This window comes from Desmodus rotundus, chromosome 7, assembly GCF_022682495.2.
Source record: "Desmodus rotundus isolate HL8 chromosome 7, HLdesRot8A.1, whole genome shotgun sequence".
Classification (NCBI taxonomy): domain Eukaryota; kingdom Metazoa; phylum Chordata; class Mammalia; order Chiroptera; family Phyllostomidae; genus Desmodus; species Desmodus rotundus.
In genome coordinates, this window is record NC_071393.1 from 18,777,800 (window position 1) to 18,804,902 (window position 27,103).

The following is a 27,103-nucleotide window of genomic DNA, read 5'->3' on the forward strand; positions in this document are numbered from 1 at the left end:
AAAATTTTTATCTGTCGAACGTTTCCACAGTCTCATACTGATGGGCAAAGATATGTTTCCTTCACAGCCGTTTTGCTTGTGGTTTTCTAGTTTCTTGAATCTGTAAACTGCTTTCATCACTTTGCAAAATTCTCAGTATCACCTCTTCAAATATTGCTGCTGCCCAGTTCTACCTGTGCTAGACCTTTCAACCACATCCCACATGTCTTCAATGTCCTTACCTATTTCTTTTTTATTTTCTCTTTTCTGTTACAGTTTGACATTATTGACTATTTATTAACTCTATAAGGTATTGTAACCAATCTGCTATTGGTTCTAGCCATTAATTCTGATTTCAAACATTATACTTAATGTTCTAAACGTCAGGCTGGTTTTATAATAAAGTCGAACCATGCTGAAATTCTCTATCCTTCCTTATGTCCACATTTTTCCCGCAGTTATCGTCTTGCACATATCAGTACAGTTACTTGGAGCACCTGCTGCCAGCTGTCCCCAACGTTGGATTCATCTGGGGGTCTGCTTCTGCTGCCTCATTCATGAGTCACGTGATCTTGCCTCTCACGTGTCTAAGAGTGTTTTACTGTATGTGGAACACTGCAGATTCTCTACAGTTACCTTCTACCTTCAGAAAAGGCAGAGGGCTCCCCTCGTATCCTGTCACACAGGTGGCGAGGGGCTCATCACCCTGCAGGGGACCGAGCCGGTCTGGGTCTGAGCTGGCTCCTTGTCTCCTGGAGCAGCCTTCGACCCAGGGCAGGACCTGGATGCTGGTACCCCTGGGCTCGCCTGCTGACCAGGGTGACAAGCAGCTACAGATCCTGAGAGTCAGCAGGGCACTCGCCTTGGGTTTTACCTCTTGCCTGTTCCGTGTTCAGACTCCTGCCCACAGCAGGCCCACGGTTTGGTGTTGCACGTGCAGCGGGGGAGATGCCAATGTCTCCTGGGAGCTTTTAGCTCTTCGCTTCCGCTCTCCGCCACCCTCTCGCACCACGTGTCCAATCCATCACTCCAGCAAGTGTGACTGGAAAACTTCGCTGATTTCTCTGTCGTCCAGTCGGAGCCCTCCACCTGAGCTGACATCTCCAGAACCAGCACGCTTCTGCAGCAAATCACAGCTGGAGACCTTCGGTGCACCCCTGAATGATCCTCCCTTCTCCGGGGTTTTAGTCCAACTCTTCCTCATTGCTTCCGAGTGCCTCAGAGCCTTTACAAGTAGGGTCTGTGCAGATGTGGTCAGCATCTCCAAGAAACTGCCTAAGATACCTTGTACTACTAGTTACTTTCAGTGAATTTCTAGGTCTCTATAAGATATTCACTAGCCTTAATATGTTTCAAAGTACATTTCAAATATGCTTTTAAAATAAAAGCACCAGTAAAACAGTTACTTCTTACCTCTTCATAAAACTTCACCTGAGGTACAGCTTCATTAATTTCATTCAAACAAAAATCTTTAAATAGCAAGAAACCTAAAGGAAAAGAATAAAAAATTTCAGGCTGGGCAATGAATCGAAATTTTACCCCACAGGGTATTTTCAAAGTAATGCACTCACACTTCAACCTCTTCCTCCCCTAACTTAAAAATATAAGAATAAACATATCAAGAGGCTAATTATACCCTCGAGGGAAGTACTCCAGGTACGTAAGAGTCCCACATCCCTGGCTCTTTGCTTTGGGGTCTGTCTCTATGGGCAACCCCCCTCCCACTCCTGGAAAATGTATGACAAGCAGTGCTAGCCGTCACCACCACTTACAGCCGCCGCCGGTCACTACCGTGAGACGGAGGATAAGCAAACACACCGAAGATGCAGGTAGTACGGAGTGTTGGCAAGGGGTCACCAAGCAGCTAATAAACACTATGTCTGCAGAAACAGGACGGAACTCCCTTAAAAGACAAAAGGACTTCCACAACCTTTCTAGTTTTTTCTCTCACCACTTACTACCTCAGAGTCCCCACCAAATACCTCGTGCCAGAGCAGATCGCCCACCCCCAACTCACCCTCCGCTCCTTCCCAGCCCCGAGCCTCACCTTTACACAATCGGTCGAGTGCACCTGAAATACCGCCCCCACCGCACAGTGTCCGGCACACAGGGGGAGGCCAGCACACGTTTGTTAAGTGGGTGTTTATCTACACAGCCCCTCCAACGGGCCTCTGTCCGAGTACCTAGCACACTCTGCTTAATTATCTGATTATAAGTCCACCGCTCCATTTGCATACCGAGTACCTAGCTTAATGTCCAACACAGCCAAGCCTGAATGAATTCATGAAGGTGAGCAGGACAAGCTGATTTCAGTCAAGAACAACGGAAAAGTAAACGTAATTAAAATATCACTACGAGAAACAGAAGTCACGGGAGGGAACTGAAGGAGGACTCACAGAAAGTCTAAAATGCAGGAAGAACGTAGACCAGAATTCTCCAAGTATAGCAGAACCGAGACAAAGGAAGGAGCTTTGGCAAACTTTTAATTAAAGTTAGCCTAGGAATCATGTGACTTGAAATTGCCTGTTACTGCTCCATAAATTTCCCCTCCTTAGTTCCAGGAACATGACCTTTGAGAGTGGTAGATGGTCACTCACTGGAACTAAAAGAAAAGCGCTAGGACTACTTGGGTAAGCAGGCAAGGCCAGACCCCCCGGGGCGGGCTGCCGGGGCAGCAGGAACACGGCAGCACTCACCCAGGACCCGAGCTGGGGCTGGCACCTGGAGGAGGCGGCGAATTCAAGCCGCAGACAAGTAGGGAGAGTAGACTCTCCACCTGTAAGACTATTAGTATTTTTACTTGAAACAAAAGCGATGGCTGTCTTTTTGTTTTCGTTCATGTCAAAGTAATTTTAAATTTCCCTTGTCATTTCTTCTTTGACCCATGAGGCATTCAAAAATGTTCAGTTTAATTTCCCAATATTTTATTTGTTTTTTTCCCCCAGGTATTTTTTCCGTTTAATTCTCTTGTGGGCAGAGAACATATTCACTATGATTTCAGTGCTTTTCACTTCACTGAAACTTGATTTTGGTCCCAAATTTGGTGCATCTAGGCAAACTTTCCATGAGCACTTGGGAAAAGAAAAAAGTGTAGAAGCTACAGTGTTTCCTTAAACAAAATAAAAAGCCAAGTAAGCAAACTTGGCTGCTAGAGAGTTACTCAAGTCCATCCCCTAAGTGCTTAATGAACGTCTGTCTACTCTTCTACCCATTGTTGAGAGAGGACTGTTGAAATCTACATTTGTACTTGCAGATTTGTTCTTCATTTCACAATTCTGTCAGTTTTTGCTTCGTGTATCTCTTTTTTAGTTTTGGAAGAGGAAAGTAAGGTGAGAATTTGAACACATACCTTGATCATACTAAAGATGTTTTTAAAATGTCTAAATGACATCCTGGCCGGGTAGCTCAGCTGGTTAGAATGTCATCCTGATATGCCAAAGTCGTAGGTTCAATCCCCAGTCAGGGCACGTACACGAATCAACCAATGAATGCACGAATAGGTGGAACAACAAATTGACCTTCCTTCCTTCTTCCTTCCTTTCTCTTTCTTCTCTCTTTCTCTCTCCCTCCCCATTCCTCTTTCTCTCTAAAACAATCAATAAAATAAAAATTTAAAAAATAAAATGTCTAAATGGCAACAGGAATGAATCTACCACACATGGGCCGCTGGCTTGACTGTACTTGGAATCAAACTGAAACTGGCCCCCGTGGCCTCTGGAATCCAGTCCCCACTTTCTTCTCCAGCCTCCCCTCACAGCATTCTCTCCCACACTCGCTCCACTCAGGCCACGCGTCTACATTCTAGTTTCTCCATCGCCCAGCTGAACCTGTTCTCGGGGTCTCTGACTTGCTGTCTCCACTTCCTTCAACACACCTGGATCTTGGGGACCGTGAGAACTCAGCTCAAATGCCCTGAGGCCTTCTATGGTTCTCATCCATTTTCATTCTCCCTCTCACCTCTCCCCCGCTCCCTCTCAAAACACAAACACAGGCGTGTGCACGCAAACACACTCTGTTTATACTTAGGACAATCGAAAATTACTGTGTGCTGACTTCTTCACCACCTACCCCCCCCCCCCAGATGCTGCACTCGGACAGGCCCCATGCCCTTGTTCTCTGCACATTTGCAGGAACAAGAACACTGACTGGGGCAGAAAAGGAGGTCGGAAGAAAGAACAAAGGAAGGAAGGAGGAAGGTGGGGAGAAAAGAAAGGGGACAGTAAGGCAAATGGGAGGGAAGGAAAAGAGGGAGGGAAGATGAGGAAGATACTGAGGGAGGGGGAGCTGAATGATGAACATGCAACTTGAAGTGTTCTAGCTACTTCCTTTAATGCAATTGTTCCACTGCGGGCGGACGTGTGGGCTGAGCCAGAGACCCACCGCAGGGCAGCACGAGGGGAGGGAAACCCACTGCTTTCCTCCCGTCTGCGCACAGACTGAGCTCCGCTTTCCACACGGCAGCTGTTACAAGGGAGCGGCCAGGAGGTACTTTGCCTTTGGGATTAGTTCTAGATCATTGTGTTCCAGGCCGAACACAATTTACCTCCATCAGACTTAAATTACGTTTTAAAAACAAATAACATTCTTCAAAGATTAGAACAAAATCGAAAGGACAAAAATTGGGAAATAATTTGCCTAACAGGTTCCTTTCATCAGATTTCTCCTGACTTTAAAGATTAAAAAGTAGAGACCTACCACCTGCTTACCAGACAATTACGGCTGTGCTTACCCCTGTTTCCACTGCAAACTGCAGGAATACTGATTACCTTTTGAGTGCATGTAACATCCAGGAAAGGCAAACCATCCCAATCTCCCATTCGGTAGTTTGCAAAAATCAGTAGAAAGAACTGCACTGCCTTTTATAAAATACTAATGAGAACTTCTGCAAAGTGTTCAATGTAAGTGGGGTCTACGAGAAATTTTGAAATGTTAACTCCTAAAATTTTTTAAAGGGAAAAAAGAAATATGAAAAAGAGAGTTTTGCAAGAAATAATACTTGTGCTAGGTTTTGCCCAAGAGTGCAAACACTGGGAAGGAGGACAGAGCGCAGCACTGCTAGAAGCTCCCACCAGCGCGGGCCATCTGACAGCGCCTGCCGAGCGTCTTCTCAGAGCCTCTGAGCTCTGCACTGGGGATACAGTGGTGAGGGTCCTTCCTGTTGGGGGTCTATGGGATGGCGTGTGAGACAAACAAAGAAGTAAGCAAATAAAATAAGTGGGTGATTTATGGTAAATGACATAAAGGGATTTTAAAAGGTATTGAGACAGACAATGAAGAGAGGAAGAGATTCATACAGAATCTCAAAAAGACTTCTGTGAGCTGTGAGACGAACAAAGCGCAAAGCATTTCCATTTAGAACAGACTAAAGTGTCTCGCTCCTTCTAGTCAATAATTTATAAGCAGCCTTAGCAAGTGCAGTCAGGTAAGAAAAGGAAATAAGAGTTATTCAAAATGGAAAGAAAGAATTAAAACTGATTCTATTCATAGATAAGCTGGTCATCCATGTAACAAACCGAATCTAGGAACTACTAGGACACGTAAGTGAATTTAGCGAGGCCACATGACATAGGCCGTTTCATAAGAACCAGTGACTTTCTGATAAACTCACATCACGTGATTGTAAAGCAAGTCCGTCTGCAATAACGTCAAAAAGCCATCGATACTTAGGAACAAGTAAATAAGTAAGTAAGAGATATGAAAGACCTTTATGCTGGGAACTACAAAACATTGCTGAGAGAAGCTAAAGACGACATAAAGGAGTGGAGAGACGACTCGGTTTAGGGGCCGGAAGGCCCCGGTGATAATTCTCCCTGAACTGACCCTCGGAGGCGGTGCAATCCCCACGTGACCCCGGCAGGATCTGTAAAGAAACTGGCCGGCTGATTCTAAAACACAGATGGAGACACAGAAGAGAGCAGAATACCTGCAGCACCTGGAGAAAAAACAAGTTCAAGAACTCACGCCACCCCGCTTCAGAAAGACTCATTACAACCACAGTAACCAAACGGCGCGGCGCTGGCGTGACACCGATCGGTGGAACAGAGAAGACGACCCAGAAATGCGTCCACACTGACGTGGTCAATTCATTTTCAAAAAAGGGCTCCAAAGCAATTTATTGGGAAAACAAGTCTTTTCAACAAACAGTGCTACAAAAACTTATATGCAAATATTTTAATTAAAAAAAAGGAAGACAACCCTTACCTCACATCTTAAAAAGAATTAACGTTGATCACAGAACTAAGTGTAAAGGTAAAACTACACAGCTTCTAGAACATGTATAGGATATCTTCAAAGAAAACACTTATTCAGGAGATTTCTTAGGCAGGGTACAGAAAGAAAGGATGAATTAGACTTTATCAAAATTTAAAACTTCTGCTCGTGCAAAGGCACTGTTAAGAAAACAGACCCGCCGCAGACTGGGATAAAATATTACAAAACTTAAATTGGAAAGAAAAAGCTTTGTATCTGATTTCTATATATATTTAAAAACCTCTTACAGACAATGTGTAAAAGAACGGGTAGAAAAGGTGTACACTTCACAGGCGAAGAGATACAAACGGCCAGTAAGCACACGGCATGGGCTCAACATCGCTGGTCGCCATGCAAACGACAGTCAATCACTTCGAGGTCACCGCACAGCCACCTGAACCGGGGAGATAAGAAGTCTGACAGCAGCAGAGACCGCGGCCCGAACGCCCACTTGCTGAGCCGTGGACTCCCCACGCCGCTGGCCGACAGGCAAAGAGGGGGCTGACTGTGCTGGCTGGGGGGACGGATTCTCCCTGCTCACACGAAAATCGGATGCAGATATTTACAGCAGCTGTACAGAAGACATCCAAGGACTAGAAACAACTCGGATGCCCTTCAGGCTGCACACCACGGTGCACGGAACGCTCGGCAACAACTTGGAGGAGAGAATCACCGACACCAGCCCCCAGCGTGGCTCTCACAGGCATCACGCTAAGGGAAAGAAACCAGACTCAAAGGCGACAGACTGATCGACTCCACCTGCATGTTGTTCTGGGGAAAAGGAAACCATGGACACAGAAAACGGGTCACAGGGCGGGGGTGTGGAGTGCGGTCTGACTGTACAGGGGCACTGGGAAATTATAGGTGATGAACTGCTCTGTACCTGGATTTAGGGGGTGGTTGTACAACTTTATGCACGTGTTGAAACTCACAGAATTGTGCCCCCTAAATGGTATATTTTAATTTATTTAAATTCAACCATGAAAGAAGAAAAATAAGATTGGGTATGTACAGTTGAGCCAAGTACAAACTTGTTCCTGAATGGTAGCCACAAACGGGGATCTAAGATTTCTGGAAGCCAGTGCCTGATCACTGACTCACACGGTTCTCCGCATCTGCAGGGTATTCCTCACGAAGCACTAGTTTCTGTGGGAGGTAAAATCACTCACACACAGAAATGAGTGGTAACAGTTCTCAGTGAGGCAGAGGTCAAAAACGACTATTTTGACGCACCTAGAATACACGATATTCTTTACAAGTGAAAATAAAGGAAATCTTAAAGGACAAATAGAAAAGCAAACTCAAAAATAAAGGAAAAAAGCATACCAGTATTAAACCTGAAATCTCCCATGGGGCATCACATCCCTCCTGGCTGAATATCGGGCACCTAAATTCTCCAATGAGTCTCTTTTCATTTCTTCCGAGTTCCAATAGGAATGGAAAATGTAAATCAAAATGAATATTTTGCTAATTGTATGTATCTACTTCATATAAACCTTAAACATACAGTGGTACCTCAGTACTCGCAGGCTTCAGAACTTCTCACACCTGATACTCAGTTGCATTTTATGAGAAAAAATGTTTCAGCATCTGGTTGCCCTTCCTAGAACTTGTATGAGTAGACGCCACCCCTCGCGAGAAAACGCCTCATCAATCGCCGCTCGCTCGCCACTGGTCGGAGCGAACCCACGACGGGACCAAGGTACCACTGCATTTATTTTCATTGCTCTCTACTTCACAAGCTAGAACTTTCACTTCCTGACTTAAAACTTTACAGAAAGAGAAAATAACAAATGAAATGCAATTCAGGAATATTGTAGTTAGATCTCCTAAAATCCAAGTTATCCATTCCACACCCCCCAATTTAAATTCAGCACATGCATGCTCAATAAAATACTCTCACATTAACTAAGGGGGTCATTCACTTAGACACTGGAGACACTGCATGGAGCCGCTGACCTTTTGGGTCTCTTTGTTGCAGGGTTTATTTTTCCCTCTGAGACAACAAAAAGAGAGGCGTGGGGCCCCGATACTGAGGCTCCCCCTCAGACAAATGTACAAACAGTAACGAACGTGGCCAAAGAAAGCTCCATGGAACGTTCTAAGCAACTGACTCTTAACTCAAAGGAGAATGAAAAGAAAACTGGGACTGGAAGGAAAACGTAAAAGTTCAGTGGCAAGAAAATCCTACCTTAACTCCTCTAATAGCTGGATTACTTTCAGTCTTCAAAGGACATCGTACTACGAAACGATAGAAAAGAAAAAGCTTCCGGCCTGTGGTCAAAACCATCACCGATCAGAGTTCGGTGCACAAACTGGCAACTAAAAGAAAGTGAGATGTAAAATAACTTCAAGTGAAACAGAAATGTCATTCCAATGAGCCACCTGCTTTGCATTTCCCACAGGCTTCCCGCAGAACAATGAGTGGCGCCGGCATTCGGGGGAACGAGGGTGGGAGCGTACCGCACAGGTCACACACAGCCAGGACACAGGTGACGGGTGGGGACTGAAATCTCACTGCAGTTTTAATGAGGAAGAGACAGAACAAGGATCAATCAGTTACTACCCGTGCGTTCACTCTGTGATCGATCACTCGTGAGGCCATGTACTCAGGATTTGTGCCCTTTTCTCTACACGTATTTCAATAAAACTTTACTTAGAAGCAACCAACAAGCACTCATGGCATGCATGATACTCTAGGTGTGAAGCGAAGTTCTCTAAGCAACTGTAATCTGACTCAAGGTGCTCACAGGCAGACACAAAAGACAAGACCAACTGCCCTGCATTAGTTAAGCACCAAACTTGCTTTGTAAGCGGGGGAGAGAGAGGTGCATCACACTTCTTCGATCGCCGCACTGCGAGCCCACTGGGCTCTGGCCACTCATCCAGCCTCCTTTCCCATCGTTGCTGCGCACTGCTGCCCCAGGTCGGACCGTGCTGTTCCCAGGCTTTTGGCTTTTTCCCCTCGAGTCACACCGAAGGTTGGGTACAACCCAGCCTCCTTCATCTGAAGGGCTGTACACACCACACTCTGCCCACGACCCCCTGGCACCAAAGCACAAGCCGGGTGTAAGCACCTGTCACTCAACATGCCGGGAGCCCCCCCTGCCTTGACCAGGGGCTCCCCTCTCCAACTGAAACAAACTCCTCCTCTCAGTGCCCACTCTCTCCTCACCTCCACCCACATTTTCACGACCACTCACCCCCTTCCACCTCACCTGGTTAACACCTGCTCTGCCTTCAGGACTTCAGCCAAGCACCACTGAATGCAGTCAACTCTGAATGACCCCCACTGAGGCTCACTGGAGCTCTGTCCTGGACTCCCACAGCCCGGGGTTCTCACCACTTCTGAGGCGTCACCCCACCACACTGCCATGGTCGAGTTCTATTGTCCGAGTGGCCCAAACTGTTCAAACTGTTAAAGCACATAGGAAAACAATAGAAAGGGAGAAGCTCCCTCCCCACCCGGCCCCTTACCTCCCCGGCAGTCACCACCACCACCTGCCCCAAGGGACCCAGTTATTGGCCCCTAGGTCTTTTCTGGGAAGTGGTGTGTGTCATTTCTGGGCCAGGGTTGTTAAGAAATCAGTGTGACTTTTTCACCCTCTTTCACCCAGCTAGAGGTGGAGGACCATGAGTCCTAAGAGGCACCAGCGCCACAAGGGGAAATCTTAGCACATGGAGGGAGGGAGGCCTGACACCTGAACCACCTGCCCTGCCCTGTTACCCTAGAAAGAAACGCTTCTGCATGGAGCCGCTGACCTTTTGGGTCTCTTTGTTGCAGGGTTTATTTTTCCCTCTGAGACAACAAAAAGGCAAGCACAAATACCAGCTCTTCGCCCCACACTACCCACACCGCCTGCCTCAGACTTTCTTCCTTAGCACCGCGCCTAGGAGACCTTCCTGCACCCGTGGGCACTGTGCGGCTGCTTCTCCAGCTGCACGGCGCTCCACCACGGAGGGAAGAGCACACTTTCCAGAACTTGTTCCCTAACGGCGGACGTTTGCAATGTTGCAAATATTCCGCTTTTACAAAACTGCCACAACGCCCTCTCCATACATCACTTCTCACGTCCACACACACCCGACCCCGCAGACTGAAACTTCACAGCCGAAGGTCAGAGAGCCGTCCTGTGGTTCCACTGGACCCGGTCCAGCCAGCCCCTGGGGTCGGTACCGACTTATGCTCCCGCCAGCCAAGGCACTGGCATGCCCGTCCAAACGCACGGCCGCGCCGGAAGTGTGCTACTAAACTTTTGGGGGTTTGGGCCATCTGAAAGATAAAAACTACAGTATTTTCAGAGTAACTGCAATTTGCATTTCTCTCATTTTTTAGTAAAGTTGAAAATCTTCTCACATGTTCTGGCTCCGTGGGTTTTTCTTTTTTCACGGCCTGTGCACACTTAGACTCTGGCAACGGGTCTCTGCTCCACCAGTGTCCAGGGTCTTTCTGTACTGGGGTTCGCTGCTCCATACTGCTGCTCTGGGAACCTGCCCGGGTCCCCCCCAGCCCGCCCTGCCGCTCAGGTACTTGGCCCCATCTGGGTGTCCATGTGCCCATTTCTGGTTCCTTGCCATGTTCCTGGCATTGATGGAAATACCTCTAGCATTTCCCCAATAAACAAGATGCTGGGCTTTGGAACAGACGGCTGGGATCGGCTGGGACCGTGTTAGGAAAGGACGCACCTATTTCTGCATCGCTAAGTGCCAGTTGTTTATTCATGGGCTCCAGGAAGGAGACTGCGGCGCTAATCCCTAGCACCAGGGCCAGGACTTAATCAGCTCAATAAACACGTGATGAGTTTCCTACGGGGAAATCAGTAAGGCTGGAGACACGTCACAGGTGGTTTCAGGAAGAAGTGAAGTAGAGGCTGATGGGCACCGGGAGATGAACAGGTGCTCAGAGGCAGGAAACTTCCATCCAGAGAAGGAGAGAATGAGACTTCAAATCTGGACGGAGCAAGTTCCTACAGAAAAAGGCGGCAGGGATGCTCTATAACACGCTAATGCTCTCGAGGGTGCTGAGAGAGCTGGGTGTCCTCCGGCAGGCGGAGGCTCCATTTAAAAGAATACCAGTACCTCGAAGTATTTCCCAGTTACACAATACTTTGTGTGTGCTGAATGCTTCCAAATGCCAAAAAGCCTGCTGGGGAATAGATTTTAATACAAGTGGGCAATTGCTTCATAAAAAATTAAAACTCAGCATTCAAACCCAGGGCTGAGGAGTTCAGAGCTGGAGCTCTTCCTCCTCAGCACGCACGTCCAAGAGTAAAACTGAATGTGTACCCCGACCCTTCTTCCCCATGGCCCTGTGCAACAGGACACCCATCGGCCGCCACACTTGTCCCCGACGGCCCTTTGCATCCTCGTCCCATTCCTTGCGCCGACCTAACACAGGTAACTTCGGCGCTGACCCCCCGCGCAGCAGCAGCGCCTGCCTACCACCACCCCCGGGGGGTCCTAGGGGATCAGCGGCTTCCGACCTTTTTCATCTTGAGGCACATGTAAACTAATTATTAAGATTCTGTGGCACCCCAAAAATATGCATTATATTTTTTGCTGATCTGACCAAAAAACAAAAAACTGGTATAATTCTGACCCATTCACACCGATGGCTATTGATGTGCTGGCTGTTGTCATTTTTCTATTTGATGATCTCAGGACAAAGAGGTCAGTGTCCCTGGCTAAACGGTCACGTACTGTGTGTTTTAAAAACTCCTGCGGCACATCGCGAAGTGAAGATGTCATCACAGTGAAAAACTCAAACGAAAAGAGCTGACGGCAGACGGCGGCAGTGCGGCTGCCACTGCCCACCCGCGGGGCCAGGAAGGCCCACGTCCGCTGCTGCGGAGCCTCAAGTGGCTCGTGGTTGCAGCTGCTTTTCACACTTTGACTTGAAGTTGAATGAATGCGAAAGGACTGCTCACTAAAGAAATGAAACCACTGCTATGATTATGAGGCCGAAATCGACTTTAACTTACAACCAGCTGACGACATAGTCTTCAAAGGCAGTGACGCCCAGGGCCCTGGACCATCCCCCAGACCTGGGATGTTGCCGTGGATCCGGAAACGCCCCTTCCAGCCTCTGTGCACGGTGTGGCAGGGCAAGTCCACGGGGCCATCTCTCGGCCCGTCCCCTCGGAACTGCCACCCCGCCAACCCCTCTGTGTCCCTGACGTTCACATCGCACGCATCCCACAGGGCACGGGCGCCTATGAGGGCCATGGTGGAGGAGAGGGAGGGGACGCGGGGTGTGGGTCAGCGGGCCAGTGCTCCCCCTGGAGTGCTGTCACCACACTGAGAAAATAACCACCCGGTGTACAAATACATTCTTACTACAAAATGCTACAAGTGAGGGTTTCATAGCAATGATGTCAAACAGATTTCACGTTGAAACAGAAAGTCGACAGAAGAAAAGAGAGTCAAGTCCTCCGACGTGTGCAACTCCAACCCACACGCTGCAGAGTCACTAAGAGGAGACAGCCCCATCACAGGTGACCTTTGGTCCAGGGCGTCTGCCCTCCAGATGGAGAAACAGCGCTGACGGGCCCCTGGTCACAGGACGTTTCCCACAGGAGGCGCTGGACGAACGCCTCACACCGCAGCAGGGACTGGAGACACCGGGCTGCTGAGAGTCAAGCTAATGCGGGAAGAGCGCAGGCCCAAAGGTGGCGAGCCACAGGGGAGAGAAAACGCAGATGAAAGCGTAAGGTGACAGAGCATAACTAACGCTGGTCATCGAAGGCGGGTGCCAGAAGAAAAGGACGAAGCCCAGAAAAAAAGGTGGGCGCCAGCTGGGGTGACTTGAGTGACAGTAACAAACGGAGCGTCCTCCACAGTGGGGGCGTAGGACACGCACGTGGCGTGATGACACGGTGGTTTTCAGAGGCCCTCGTCGCAGTTAGAAACAGGGCTGGAGGATGAAAACAAAACCAGGACAGCCAGTCCTGGAAAACGTGCGTCAGGCTGGGGTCCAGGTGGCACAGTCCAGGCTGGACCGGGGTGTAGCCACAGGCGCACACAAAGGTGGTGGCGCTGGCGATGGACAATGACAGGGCGAGTGTGACAAGGACAGAGAGGAATCAACAGGCATCGCAGAAACTAAGTACACTATCAGCGCCCCCCAAATGGTGAAGTTCTGGAGTCTCCTTCTCGCTCACTCCCATATTCATTAGCCAGCCTATCAGCTCCTTCACCCAGAACAAGCCCCCAACCCACCCCCTTCTTGGATTTCCGCAGCCCAATTCTGATGAAGCCGCCATTGGCAACCTCGGGGATGGCAGGAAGAGCCTCCTAATTCGCTCCCTGATTCCACACTCCCACTTTTGACCTGACAGTTCATTCGCCATGCAGAGGCAAGGACGCTCTGGAAACATAAGTCGGACGTGGAAAACACCTACCAGAGCTTCCCACCACACTTACAACAGAACCCCAAGTCCTGCCCACCTCCCGCTTTACCTCTCCCCCATCTCCCACCACTCGGTGTGGTCTGCCCTGGCCCGCTGCCTGTTTCTGAAACAGACTGTGCTTTTCCGGTCCCCGGCTACTTATGATGCCGTTCCTTCTACGGAGAATGCTGTTCCCTCTCTGCTGAGAATGTTCTTCTGCCTGATCTTCATGGGGACGGCTCTGCTTCTTTCTCAAAATCAATCACTTTCTGCAACCACTTCCTCAAAGAAGCATTCCCTTCACAACTAACGTAAGCAGTGGCCCGGCTACCACATTGTGCTGTGTGATGCGCCCCCTTGTACATTGCACACCCGCGTTTTGGGCGCATTATACACGGGATTATTACAATCATTACTATACCCATGGTGTGTAACCATTATACCCGTATGTAATGCGCATCCTTATTTTTCCCTCAAAAATTTGGGCAAAAGAGTGCGCGTTATACATGGCAAAATACGGTAGTTTATTGTCCCGGGCTTGTCCTTATCCAGTGATGGCCACAACACCTGGAAGGCAGGTGACGCCCACGCCCCAGCCATGGTCAGTGCCCCTAAACTCTGGCTCTGCTGCCCACTAACAGGCTGTGCGGCTTTAGTCACCTCACCTTGTGCTCACGCTCCTGAGTTTGCTGGTCAATAAAACTAAGGGTCTGCGATAGATAAAACCTAATATGTCATTCGAGCCCACGTTCCACGTTTCATGGATTCAACCGTGACTGAGTTTTTGGTTTTCTTTAATTAAAACATGTGTTTTCAATTACAGCTGACACACAAACACCGTGTTAGTTCCCCTTCCTCTTCCTGCCCAGCCGCCCACACCCCTCCCCTCCGGCAACCACCAATTTGTTCCCTGTGTCTAAGTCTGTTTCCGTTCTGTTTATTCATTTGTTTTGGTTTTCAGATCTCACATGTAAGTGAAATCATTTGGTGCTTGTCTTTTTCTATCCGACGTATTTCACTCAACATAATGTCCTCTAGGCCCTTCATGTTGTCACAGGTGGCATAACCTTCCTTTTTACGGCTGCATAGTATTTCACTGTGTATATGCACCACGTCTTCTTCACCCGCCACCTGTCGATGGACGCCCGGGTTGCTTCCGAATCTTGGCCACTCTAAGTAATGCTGCAGTGAACACAGGGTACATACATGGGCTCAGTTTTGATTTCATTCTTTTTTGCTATTGCTCTTCTACTATTCTGACAGGCAAAGAAAGGGGAAGAGAGATAAAGGAAAGAAATGGAAGACTGAAAGAAGAAAGGTAGAAAGGAAGAAGGACAGAGAGAGGGAGAGGTAGAGAGAAGGTGAGGGTTTCTACAGAACCACTTCTTCTGGGAAATTAACCACCCTTTGCCCCGGCAACAGCAGCTGTTTCAGGAAAAAACCAACCACTTCACGCTTGAAAGTTCCTACGCTGGAGTTCAGGTTAACTGAACTCTACGGCTGCCCCAGAAGACACTCATCTGAGAGGCAGGAAAGCCTCCTCATTAGTGAGGTGAGTCAGCGTGGTGACTGAGGGCCCAAGCCCTGGGCGTGGCGGGTCCCTGCTCTGCATGGGCAAGTCTCGCGCAGGCCACCGCTGTTGGCAAGATGCCGGGCAGGTGGCTTCACCTCCGAGTGGCGGTCCTCTGACCCATGAGGTGGGGCTCCCAGTGACCTCCGTGCGGGGTTATTCTGGAGACTCGGTGATGTGCACACAGAGAGCACTGACCACGTAAGGCCTTGGTCGCTGCCATCCCCATTCGCCAGACAGCCCCACACAGACGGGTGCAGAGCCCCCCGTCCTTGTCCTTAGATCCCCCTGCACCGCTACAGGTAGGCTGGGAACTGATCGCCGCCCTTGCATCCCTTCATGGAGTTGTACCAGCCGTGTTGCATGTCTAGGGCTTCACAGCTGGTGCCAGTTTTACATAGTTAACCCGTTTTCCCACGGAGGGCCTAAGATTTTATTTCAAAGATAAAATTACACTTCAGGGTATGATACAGTAACAAGGGCCGGACTTAACCTCTCACCCTGTCAACCAGAAAACTCTACAAACTATGTGAAAAAACTTTTTGAGCACAGAATGGGGACAGACCGTGAGAGAAGAGCAACAGACTAGAGGGCCCTGGGATGGGCCAGCCGTTGGCCTAGAGGTACCTGCTGAAAGCCGGTGCTGGGAGGGGCCAAGCAGACCGTGGCAGCCTTGCTGAGGCGCGGGCACCAGGAGCTCAGGGGAGCCGAGGTGCCTGGAAACACCAAAAAAATAAGTAAATGAAATGAAGAGATTTAGCTAATAAGCCAGGAGTGATAACAATGTAAAATACTAGAAGACACACAATCCAAAAGAAGACAGGAAAAGGAAAAGCCACAAGGAAACAAACAGGAGGCTTTGAGACTTAAATCCACCAATACTGGTCATTATTCCATTGTAAATGGTCTAAACAGTCCAATTCAGTTAGAAAACAGGTGTACTGGGCAAACACTAATATCGAAAAAGCTGGAGTGATTCTATCAATATCAGACAAAGCTGACGTCAGAAAAATGTCACCAGGATAAAGGACTTCTCGTGATGGTACAGGGGTTGATCCATCAAGATGACGCAACAATTGTGATGGGCGTCCACCTGCCACAGGAGACCCGCAACTCCTCAGTCCGGCACGCACACTCGCAAGGCCTGTGTGAAAACGCCCGTGGCAGCTCTACTGATAATGCCCCAAATCTGAACAGCCCCAACGTCCCTGAGCAAGTGAGTTGTGTTACGTCAACACCATGGGACACTATTCAGCAACAAAAGAAACAGAACCCCCACACAATGAACCCCGGGACGGGCATTGTGCTGAGGCCAGCAAGCCAGACACAGATGAGTGCATACTGTCTGATTCTATTTATATGAGGTTCGAGAAAAGCCAGGAGTAACCTGCTGTGACTCGCAGCAGACCAGCGGGTGCCTGGGGCTGAGCGAGCCAAACACTAGGGGCCGAGAGTGCCCGTTTCACGGTGACGGAAATGGTCTGGGGACAGCCGTGCAGTACAATGCGGAGGGCACTTTTGTCCAAACTGACCTCTGTACCACAGGGGATGCCTACAGTTGTATGCATTTATACCTCCATAAAGTTGTTCTTCAAAAACAGGAACACGGCATGTAGCATATTAATCAATAAACAAACAAACCCAAAAGTAACAACTGGATTCTTACATGTGGTGTCTCACCAGGAGGGAGCCAGGCACCTTCTGAAACCCACACACTGAAAAGCAACAATGGGAGCGAAGGGCCCGAATCCAAGTTCCCAGGAGCTATTTCTAGGTCAAGTTCTTTTCCATCACCGATTCTGAACCCACTTGGTTTAAGAGTAGAAGCCACAAAACAAAACTAATTTCAACCTTGTTAAAGAGTCACAAATTATATGACAAGCAAATGGAGTCCTAAAGAGCAAACTTTGAAGACCAACAGTGATTTTTTAAAGAGTTACAGTGAAGATTTCTTTCACAAGTAAGTGCCTCTTACAAGGTAAGAATCTTTGCTTCTTTAAGAGGCTGCCCTAGTTTCCCTCTCTGTGCTCCACTGTTTTAAATCGTCTCTTTGAGGGACTAAACAACCCTCCGTGCCCCACGTTCGCAGGGATTTCTCGTCTAACCCGAACCCTGAGAATCTTCGCTGTTCAGCGGCAAGCAGAGAGCGAGCAGAGTTGGGACAGAGCTCTGAGCTCAGGCGGACCCAAAAGCCATCAGGAAGAATGGAAACCAGGTGGGACAATTCTCTTCAGCAAGTGGCCCACTCTGCAAATCAGGTCCCAAATTCCAAGATGCATGGATGAAAATCAGTGCCCTGTTCCCTCCCTCTGCTTCTTCTCTGAGCCTTTCCCGCACCTTCTGGCCCCAGCTGATCCCGAGGACATGGTGTCCCCTGCAAGCCCCTGCCCCACCCACCCCCTTTTGTGCCATGGTACAATCCATGACAATCCTGTCTTAAAGACTGGCACTCAGTGACCTCATACCGCCTCCACGGCTACCCTCCCACGGGTCCAGAACCCAGCACCCTCGCTCACCCGCATGTGGCGGAAGCTGCTCCTTCTTGGCCCACCCCCGCCCACGCTTCCAGGGCAACTGGAGTACTCGCCTCAGTCAGATGTGCCACCCCCAGGCTCAAACTTCCCTGCGTCCCATCTCACTCTGAGTGAAAGCCAAGTCCTCTCGATGGCCTATAAGCCTCTTGACTCCCATACCTGTCACTCGCACTCAGCCCCTCAGCCACAGCCGCCCCTGCCTCCTGCCTCCTTCCTCCTCACTGTCCCTCTGCTTTGCGTCTCCAATCTAAGGGCCTCTGCCCTGCTGAGCCCTCTGCCAGGGCCCACGTCCCCTGGATAAACACACAGGGGCTTGGCTGCCTCTCCTCCCCCAGGTCTTTGTTCAACTGTCCTTTGTAAGTGTTGCCCTCTCAAAACAACCCTCTCGCTGTCAGTTCAAAAGCTCAGACAGACTTTTTCTGGTAGAGATGATGTTTCCCAGGCCCCTGGCCTTCTTTCTCTGGTGGTGCATCTGAAGACCCCAAGCTTGCTGATATTGCTAGAGCATATCACTGTTTCCCCTAAAACAGGTGGACCCTGGCCGGGGGTGGGCTACAAAGGGAGCCCCCACCACCGGTGCGGGCTGATCAGCTGGGCTGACCTCTCGGTGAAGCAGAGCTTCCCTACACTTGCCCTGGGATTTAAACGCATGCCTCAGAAACACCACCGGTGGCCCCTCCGGGAATGTGAGGAGCTCCAGGGCAGCGTGAACACACCTCACCCCCGTCCACTGCCGCACACCAGGTGTCTGTGGCCTGGCGCATCCTAGTCTCCGCACGTGCACCCCTGTTTAGGGGGACAGTTCCAGGGAGGCACTCAAACACGTCAGGTTGTGAGCGTCTCACCCAGCAAAGCACAGAAGCGGACCTGCTCCAGAGACCTCTGTGCATCACACCCGATTCTGGACTTCCGTGTCCTAATACACGCGGGGGGACCCAAGACCTGGAATTTATTTGTAAAACATTGTGTATTTATTCTCACACATTTAAGCTTCAGTCACCTTCAAAGTGCTCTCTCTCTGGTGCAATGCACCTAACGAGACGGTTTTTCCACTGCTCACAACATTTTTTGACCTCATAAGTCACCCGTCGTGAAATGATGAATTGGGCCAACACATTGAAAGAGTCTTCAAAAAAATTCACTGAGGACGAATGCAGCCTCTCCCAACAATGCCAGCTGGCGCACTGATCCAGATGGGTGCTAGAACCCTCACCTAGCACCTAGCGGGGTAAGCCTGTGCCCCCCAGAAGATAAATCCAGTTCTGTTTGGACCCCCTCTCGTTTAAATGGAAATTGTATAGTTAATGTGTGTGCGTGTGTTTTAAAGGAACTTCGTAAGCCTGCTAACTTAATTTCCACAGTAACTTCCCCTGGTGGCGGGCAGAGAAAAGCGCTTGTGAAGAGCACACATCCCATCCAGGCTCTGCCTCCTGGGAGCTGTGTGAGCGCGGTCACGTGACTCACCTGGCACAGGGACACTCAGGGTTTAGTACACAGGTAGCCACCACTGTCTTAAGCTAAGAGTAATTCCTATCAAGCAGGGACTCCTAGAGGCTCAGGGAAACTAAGTAGCAACAATGTAAAAGATCACAGAGTCGCCAGCCTGCAGATCAGCAGGCCAGTGTAGGAGGCACACACCAGCACCCCTACAGCCCTTGGGATTAGCTGAGGTGAAAAGATTGTTGTTCCAGTAAAATGAAGCTTTTCTGAATTTTTCTCAGCTGATCTTAGAACTTACATGAAGGCTTTAAAAAGGAAAACCAACTTTAATAAACAGGTTTAAAAAAAAGATAACTACATTTTCTCACAGGACTGGTTTGGCTCTTTTATCCTCTTTGAAAGCTGCCTCACATCCCTCAGATGTCCCAGGTTTTCAGAGCAGCACAGGTGGCACTGCAGGGTGGGGGACATCCTCCAGATCAGGCCAACTCCAACATGAGGAAGCGGTACAGGGCTTCTCGAAGCTGACACAGATAAGAAATCAACTGAGCCCTGGCTGGTGTGGCTCAGTGGACTGAGCACCCGCCTGCAAACCGAAAGGTCGCTGGTTCTATTCCCAGCCACAGCTCATGCCTGGGTTGCAGGTCAGGTCCCCAGTTGGAGGCGTCCGAGAGTCAACGTATCAATGTATCTTGATGTTTCTCTCACACACTGATGTCTCTCTCCTTCTCTTCCTCCCTCTCTTTAAAAAATAAATAAAATCTTTTTTAAAAAATTAAAAAGAAAAAGAAAACCAACTGAGAAGACTGCCTGCCAGTAGGTTTTAAGTACTAACAGCTCTCCCCTCTTCTCCGTTGTCTCTCCTGTCTGGGCAGCATGTCTATTAGGAATCCCAAGTTGAAACTGCGCAGAATCTGTGCCCCTAGTTTCTCTAGGCTGAAAATCCAATTAGCTGTGCTTAGTCAAGTGTTCATCTCTGCTATCTGAAAGTTTAAATGGGTCTTTAACTTCTTCCCTCACTAAGTCTCCACAAAGACCTGGATAATTGATACAGAATTGAATGGGGCCCCAAGGTTTTTCTTCTTGCTGGTGTGTTGCGCTCAGCTAGAGACAGTTCTCCAGGGAAGACAGGATGGGGACCTGGCTCTGGGGCTGTGAATCCCGGGAGCCTCTGCCAGGCGGAAGGCCCTGCAGGGGCAGAAACTAACAGGGCCCCATAAAGGTGGAAACAAAAGGGAAACAGACTAAAGGGCTGAGGCTGGTTCCAGGGTGGGGTTTCTCTCTCTGGAACCATATGCAAAAGTGCTCAATTTACTATAATTTAATCCCAGTCTTGGAGTTGAAGCTGCAGTTATAAATATTTGCAGATTTTAAAAACCAGTTCAAGCAGTAATTTGATAAATTATAAAATAGATTGGAACTGACAAAAAGGTAACCTTAACATGTTTTATTCTGAGTCTTTTGTGTTTTTTAGTATTTCTTTGGTCTTGTATAATTAGCAGTGTTTATTAATAGGTACCTATAAGATTTGTGTCCACCTATATTTCTTTATTTCTATAGGGACAACTCAGAAATGCTTTTTAAAAGGACTTCTGGTGCAATTTCTGTTTTTCCAATGTATTACTTTATAATGAAACACACTTTTTTGTCATCAAAGCCCCTGGCAAGTATATTTTTTATGTCCAAACCCCAAATGCCAAAAATAATTTATGTATCCTTTCTATGTAAATGTCCTTGGAAATGATACAAATATGTTTGAGACCAACATTAAAAAATACTTAAGAAATCAAAGGGAAGGTAAAAATTAAAAAGAAAAGGCACCAGACTGGAAGGAAAGGAGTCACACTGTTTCTACTCAGAGAGAGGACCCCCTGCACACGGGGGACCGTGAGGAATTCTCACGCACAGACACACCCCCCCAAACACTTAGGAGAACTGATCGACTAGTTCAGTGAGGCAGCCGGGCACAAGGTCCCTCTGCGGAAGCCCATTCTTCTCCACGTACTAGCGGTGACCCACCAAAAATGACAGTAAGCAAACGATCTCACTCACAATAGCGTCAGAAGCACCCGGGAGTGAATTTTGCAGCAGGGCTGAAAACGACAAAGCCCGGCCGAGGCGAACTGAGGGTGACTCAGTAAGTGCAGGGGCGTTTCATTTTTGTGGGCTGGAAGACCCAACATTGCTAAAGCGGCAATTCTCTCCAAACTGATCTGTAGGATCAACACAATTCCTATCAAAATCCTCCAGTGCCTTTTGTACAGAAATTGAAAAACTGAGGCTAAAGTTCATGTAGAAATGCAAAGGCCCTAGAACAGCAAAAAAAGACAATTTGGATTTTAAGAAAGAACAAAGGGGGAGGACTTTTATTTCCCAATTTCAAAACTTACTATAAAGCTACAGTAAACCAGAGGCTGTGGATTCACGGAACAAGACGGAAAGTCCAGGAATAAGTCTTCACATTTACGGGCAATTAATTCCCGACACAGGCGCACAGACAACCCAGTGGTGAAAGGGAACATTTTTCAGTAACTGCCTTTCAGACAACTGGATACCCCCACGCAAAAAAGTGTCAGTTTAGACCGTTACTTCACACCATCCACAAAAATTACCTCAAAAGCCAGCTAAAGACCTAAACGTAAGGCTAAAAATGATGTAACTCCTGGAGGAAAATCTCTGTGGAGTTTAGTTAGGCAAACAGCTCTTCTATCTGATACCAAAGTATGACTCATAAAATATATACATATAAACTCCACTTCAGCAAAATTAAAGCTTTCTATATTTCAAAAGTCATCATGAAGAAAATGAAAGAAAAAAAATAATAACCCACAAGCTGGGAGAAAATACTTGTAAATGATACATATATGATAAATAACATAAAGAGAGACAATCAATTTCTTAAATGGGCAAAAGAGTTACATAGACATTTCGCCTACGATGTGCGCATGGCGAATCGGCACAAACTCACCCGATATCATTAACCGTCAGGGAAACCGAACCAAGGCCTCGATGAGGCGGGGCGGGCTGGCTCCCTCCCCGAGAGTGCTGTGAGCCCCAGCACAGATGGTGGAGTGCTGACGTCACTCCGGCAAACCTGGGACTCTCAGGGACTGACGGAGAGAAAGTAAAACAGTACGGCCACTTTGGAAGACAACTAGGGATTTTTTAAGAAGTTAACCATGAATCTACCATACAACCCCGCAGGTCCCACTCCTAGCTGTACACTCAGGAGAACTGAAAACACAGGAGTGCACACTTGTACACGACGGCGCACAGCGACAGTGCTCGTAACAGACACAGAGTGGGAACGCCCCAAGTGCCATCACCTGGCGAATGGATTAAAAACTGGTGGTCTGCCCGCACAAGGGCGTATTACGCACGAGCAAGAGAACGAAGCGCTGGTTATACCCGCAACGTGAACCTCCAACGCCTTACACTGAATTAAAGCAGCCAGATGAAAAGACTGTAGCCTCCAAACGGTAGGACCCCATTTACAGGGAAGGTCCAGAAAAGGCACATTACTGAGGAGCCTGAGAGCAGATCACTGGCTGCCAGGAGTGGGGATGGGAACGGAGTGACTACAGAAGGGCACAGGGGTCTCTTTAAGGCATGGAAATGGTTCAGAATTGGAGTGTGGTGATGGTTGCAAAGTTACAATTTACTAAAACACATCAAAGTGTAACTCATCAAATTATAACTTACAATGAGTGATTTTTATGGTATGTAATATCATACCTCAACAAAGCTGTTGTTTTTAAAAGTGAAAATTACACAAGTTTTGCTTTGACAAAAATCATGTTTTAGGCGCAAATATTATTTCATGCCAGTTCAAAAAGATTAATTTTGAACCTCTAGGTTGAACTCGGCAGTCACTGTTATAAAGTGAAATCTCTTCTGTGGCAACTCGTGATGTAATATTACATTAACTATGAGGTTCTTCATACAGGAGATTAACACTTGCATAACTCATGAATTAAGTATCTATTTCAGAGTCTCCTCATAATCAGGAACATCCTTCTCTAATAGGAGAGGGTATGCAGACAGAGAAGCTAAATAGATTGTCGACAGACAGACAGGATTTATCAAATGCCATGTGCCTCACTTGCATATGATGAAACTGTCATTTCAATATATATTATAGAAGAAAACTGTAACCAAATTATCTTAGCCATTACTGACAAGTCGATTTTACTGCCTATTCAATAACCAGCATCCCTTTAAAACTATTCTTTCAATGAGCCAAAGCAAGAACATTGTTTCATTATCCAAATGTATAAATTTTACTGACAGCAAATTAGGAATCAACTTAATTAATAAACATTAAGACATATAATTTCTGTGTAAGAACGAGAAGGAGGATAAAAGCAGCTCTTTTATTCTGAAAACTGGCAATTAAAAACAAAGAATTAAGCATCTGTCCTACAGTACTAGTTTTCCATTGCCACGTATTAAATTACCATGCACTCAGTGACTTCTGAACAACACCCCTTCTTCATCTCCAAGTCCAGCTGGGCTCCTTCGGGTTCTCTGCTTAGGGTCTCCCGAGGCCAAGAGCAAGGTGTTGGCAAGCTGGGTTCTTATCTAGAGCTTCAGGGGAGAATCTGCTCCCAAACCCATTCGAGTTGTTGGGAGAGTTCAGTTCCTATGACTGTAAGGCTGATGCCCCTGTTTCCTTGCGCCTGTCAGCAAGGAATCACTCCAGCTCCCGGAAGTCACCTCCACATCGCTTCTCGTGGGCTCCCCTCCATCTGCAAAGCCCGCACCAGTGCGCCAAAATCTCCTGTGCTTTCAGCCTCCCTGACTGCCTCTTCCGCCACCAGCCTGAGGAAATCCTCTGCTGGAGTGAGGAGAGTGAGCCCCCCCAGGCCATACCCTTCATTACAGCTGCGAAATCACTGGGCGTGGTAATGCCAGGACGGGGGTCCTCTTAGAATTCTTCCAACCACACTGCCTTCCCCACGTGAGCCAGATTTAAAGGCAACCGAGCAGTTTTACTTTAGGAGTACAAGTAACAAACGCGGAAGGAAGAGCTTGATTAGAAAACTCAGCGTTTGCAACTCCCTTGTAACTGTTTCAGACACAGATCGTCCGTGGAAAAGGGATGAGTGGCGGATGACCGCTTCACGAGAAACCTGAGAGCTGAGCACAGCTGAGCTCACTGAGAGACATGACCAGAGTGACACCTACGTGTAGTGTCCCTCCTGCTGCAAAGTACACGGCCCCACCTGTGACGGCCTCTCGCCCAAAAGGTCAGACCTAAATGTACTCAGGCTGTCAGAGCTCACTCTCCGTCCACCGGAAACAAAGGAAATGCAGGTGTGAGGTGAACGACGCCGTGAAGCAGCACAGAGACAAACCCAGATGTGGAACAACCTGCCACGCACGTGGCCCAGCCTCTTCAATGAGCCACTTCTCTGTGTGGGGGAGGGGGTGCCTGCTGGTGATTAAAAGAGGCATTATTAATGATAACAATACGAGAATAATATTTGGATCCTGATTCGAACCAACCAGGAAAAAGGCATCTTAAGCAAAAAATTGAATATAAACTCAGTATTAGAGTCTACTAAGACTCACCACAAATTCTCATTGGTCAGGAGAGAGGAAGGCATTGAGGTTGTGTAAGAAAACCTGCACATTTTTTAGCGCTGCATTTAGGGCTGAGATGCTCTGAGGAGTTAGTTCAATAATTGCTTTGAAGTATTTCAGCAACCACAGAAGGAGGGGATGAGCAAAGCCAAGTGCAGGAAAATGCTGACAAATACTGAACCTGGGTGATGGTATTTGTTTGGGGGGTCGTTATTCTAGTCCTCTTTTGTGTATGATGAAAATTTTTACAATAAACGATTTCATTTGAGAGCTTCCATTCATTGAGCAGCTGCCAAGGACAAATCATTGTGTCGAGGGCTTTGCAAACATTTCCTGCTGCATCCTCACAACAGCCTCATGAAGCAGCTACTATCATGTCCCTACTTTTAGAGATAAGAAAACTAATGAAATGACCACTTCGGGGTGTAGCAGACAGGTCTGCCCATCACCCAGTCACTCAGCACAGCCTCAGAGGCCAAGGAAATGAAAGGTCTCACTTTTTTCATTTCACAAAACATTTTTACAAGCTGGCTAAGTTCCCGTTGGAGTGCAGGCGCCCCCCGAGTTCTGCACTAACCATCGGCAGGGGGCACATTGGTGGGATGCAAAGTGAGAAAAGGAGTGGATGGGCAAGGAGCATGAAAGGTGAAGGAGAAACCACAGAAAAGCCATAGGTGTGACACAGAAACCAACAAGGTGGTCACGCGTGGAGATGGTCACGGACAGGGGCAGAAGGAACAGGGGAGAGTCGAAAGGAGGAGGCAGGTGCTGAAACAGGGATCCAGGCCTAGGGGATGAGAGCCCTTCTCTCCCATGTGGCCCTTCTTCCCCTCCTCCCCAATCCCTAACGCCAGCTAGAACTCCGGCCTCAGAGCAACGGAGGGCGCAGACAGACGAGTGCTGGACACATTAAATATGCAGCTATGTCAAAATGGAATTACAGGTTTCTGTCAGGCCATTTACCTTGTCCTCCCTCCCTCCCCAACCCACCCCCAACCAGTCACTGTTCTTCTCCATGCGCTTCCAAGTGCACGCCTAGCTCCGCCTGGCCAGCCCCAAGCTCACAAATCAGAAGGGAGGGAAGAAGGAATTATTTATTTAAATGATGTTTTAATTTTTTAAGAGCTGAGTTGGGATAAAATTCACAGACCATCAGTGTCCTGCGAAGGGGGCCTTGGGGAAGAACCAGAGTAGCTGAAACTAAGGTTCAAGGCCACATTAATGCCAGTAGCGCTCAGAACAAAGGTTCCTGCAGTCTGTCAGGTGAAGCTTTAACTACAACAGAAAGGTCATGTGGGGGCCCCCCACATGTGTGTTGGGGGGATGGAAGACAGGAAAGGGGTTACAGAAGGGAGAGCGAGGAGCAGCGAACGTGCGGGAGAAAGAATCCTCAACGTGTTTCAGAAAGTGGAGTGAGAGCGGCAGGGCGGCGGGTCCGTCACCATCTACCAGGATGTCTTCATCGCACGGACCCCCCCCACCCCCACCCCCCGCACAAACCGGAGGTCAGACAATCCCTTCCGCTCACAGCAGCATTACTCCCCACAGCCGAGAAGTGGACACGACGCGAATGCCCAGCAATGCGTGAACCGACAGAGAGAACGTGCCACGTCCACACACCGGAACATTAAGGAGCATCAAAGGCAATGAAGCCCTAACTCCTGCTCCTTACAACACGGGGGAACCTTCCAAACATCACGCTGAGCACTCGGTGCGAACGGCCACACGCTACAGGATTCGATGTACTCAGAGTGTCCAACACAGGCAAATACACAGCGGCAGAAACTGCTCAGCGGTCCCCAGGGGCTGGGGCGGGGGAGACTGGGGAGAGACTGCCCCCGGGCACGGAGTTCCTTCGGAGGGTGCTGCAGATGGTCTGAAACGACAGTGCGGTGGTGGTCCCTGCGCGGCTCCACAAGCACGCTGAAAAAATTACTGAACTGCGTGCAATGGGCGAAGTTTACACTGTGTAAACGATACCTGAATATTGTCTTTAATTAAAAATGTTATTAAAAATAAATTTTTATAAATAGAAATAAACTTTAAGAATGTGAATTTTTACATTCTTTTATTCTAAAACTTTTTAATTTTAATGAACAATTCATTTCTTTTCTCCCTTTCCTCTGAAAGATACAGTGCTTCTCTCTCATTGCCACAACATTTTATTTATTTGTTTCTTTGTTTATTTAGGTACAAGGTCAGAGGTGGAGGAGAGCGTTTCCATATCGATGACAATAAACCAACCACCATGAAAACAATGAGAAGCGGCAACAAAAAATGAGATGAAGGCCACACCCTTTGCACCAAATCCTGAAGATGAGGACAACACAGCTCTGCGTGGTTAAGGGGGTGAGATT

The 27,103-nt window shown here is 48.2% G+C and overlaps 1 protein-coding gene across 4 annotated transcripts in view; it reads right to left on the reverse strand.

The window, feature by feature from the left end:
- Positions 1-27,103, reverse strand: part of GRK3 (G protein-coupled receptor kinase 3) — a 113,004-nt gene that overhangs the window by 61,077 nt on the left and 24,824 nt on the right. For 3 of the 4 annotated variants that reach the window (XM_053928311.2, XM_053928310.2, XM_053928313.2), the window contains one exon: positions 1,393-1,466. The exons of the other annotated variant lie outside the window; for it this stretch is intronic. In XM_053928311.2, the coding sequence (XP_053784286.1) occupies positions 1,393-1,466 (74 nt within the window). The remainder of the gene's footprint in view (positions 1-1,392; positions 1,467-27,103) is intronic. 4 annotated transcript variants of the gene reach the window in all.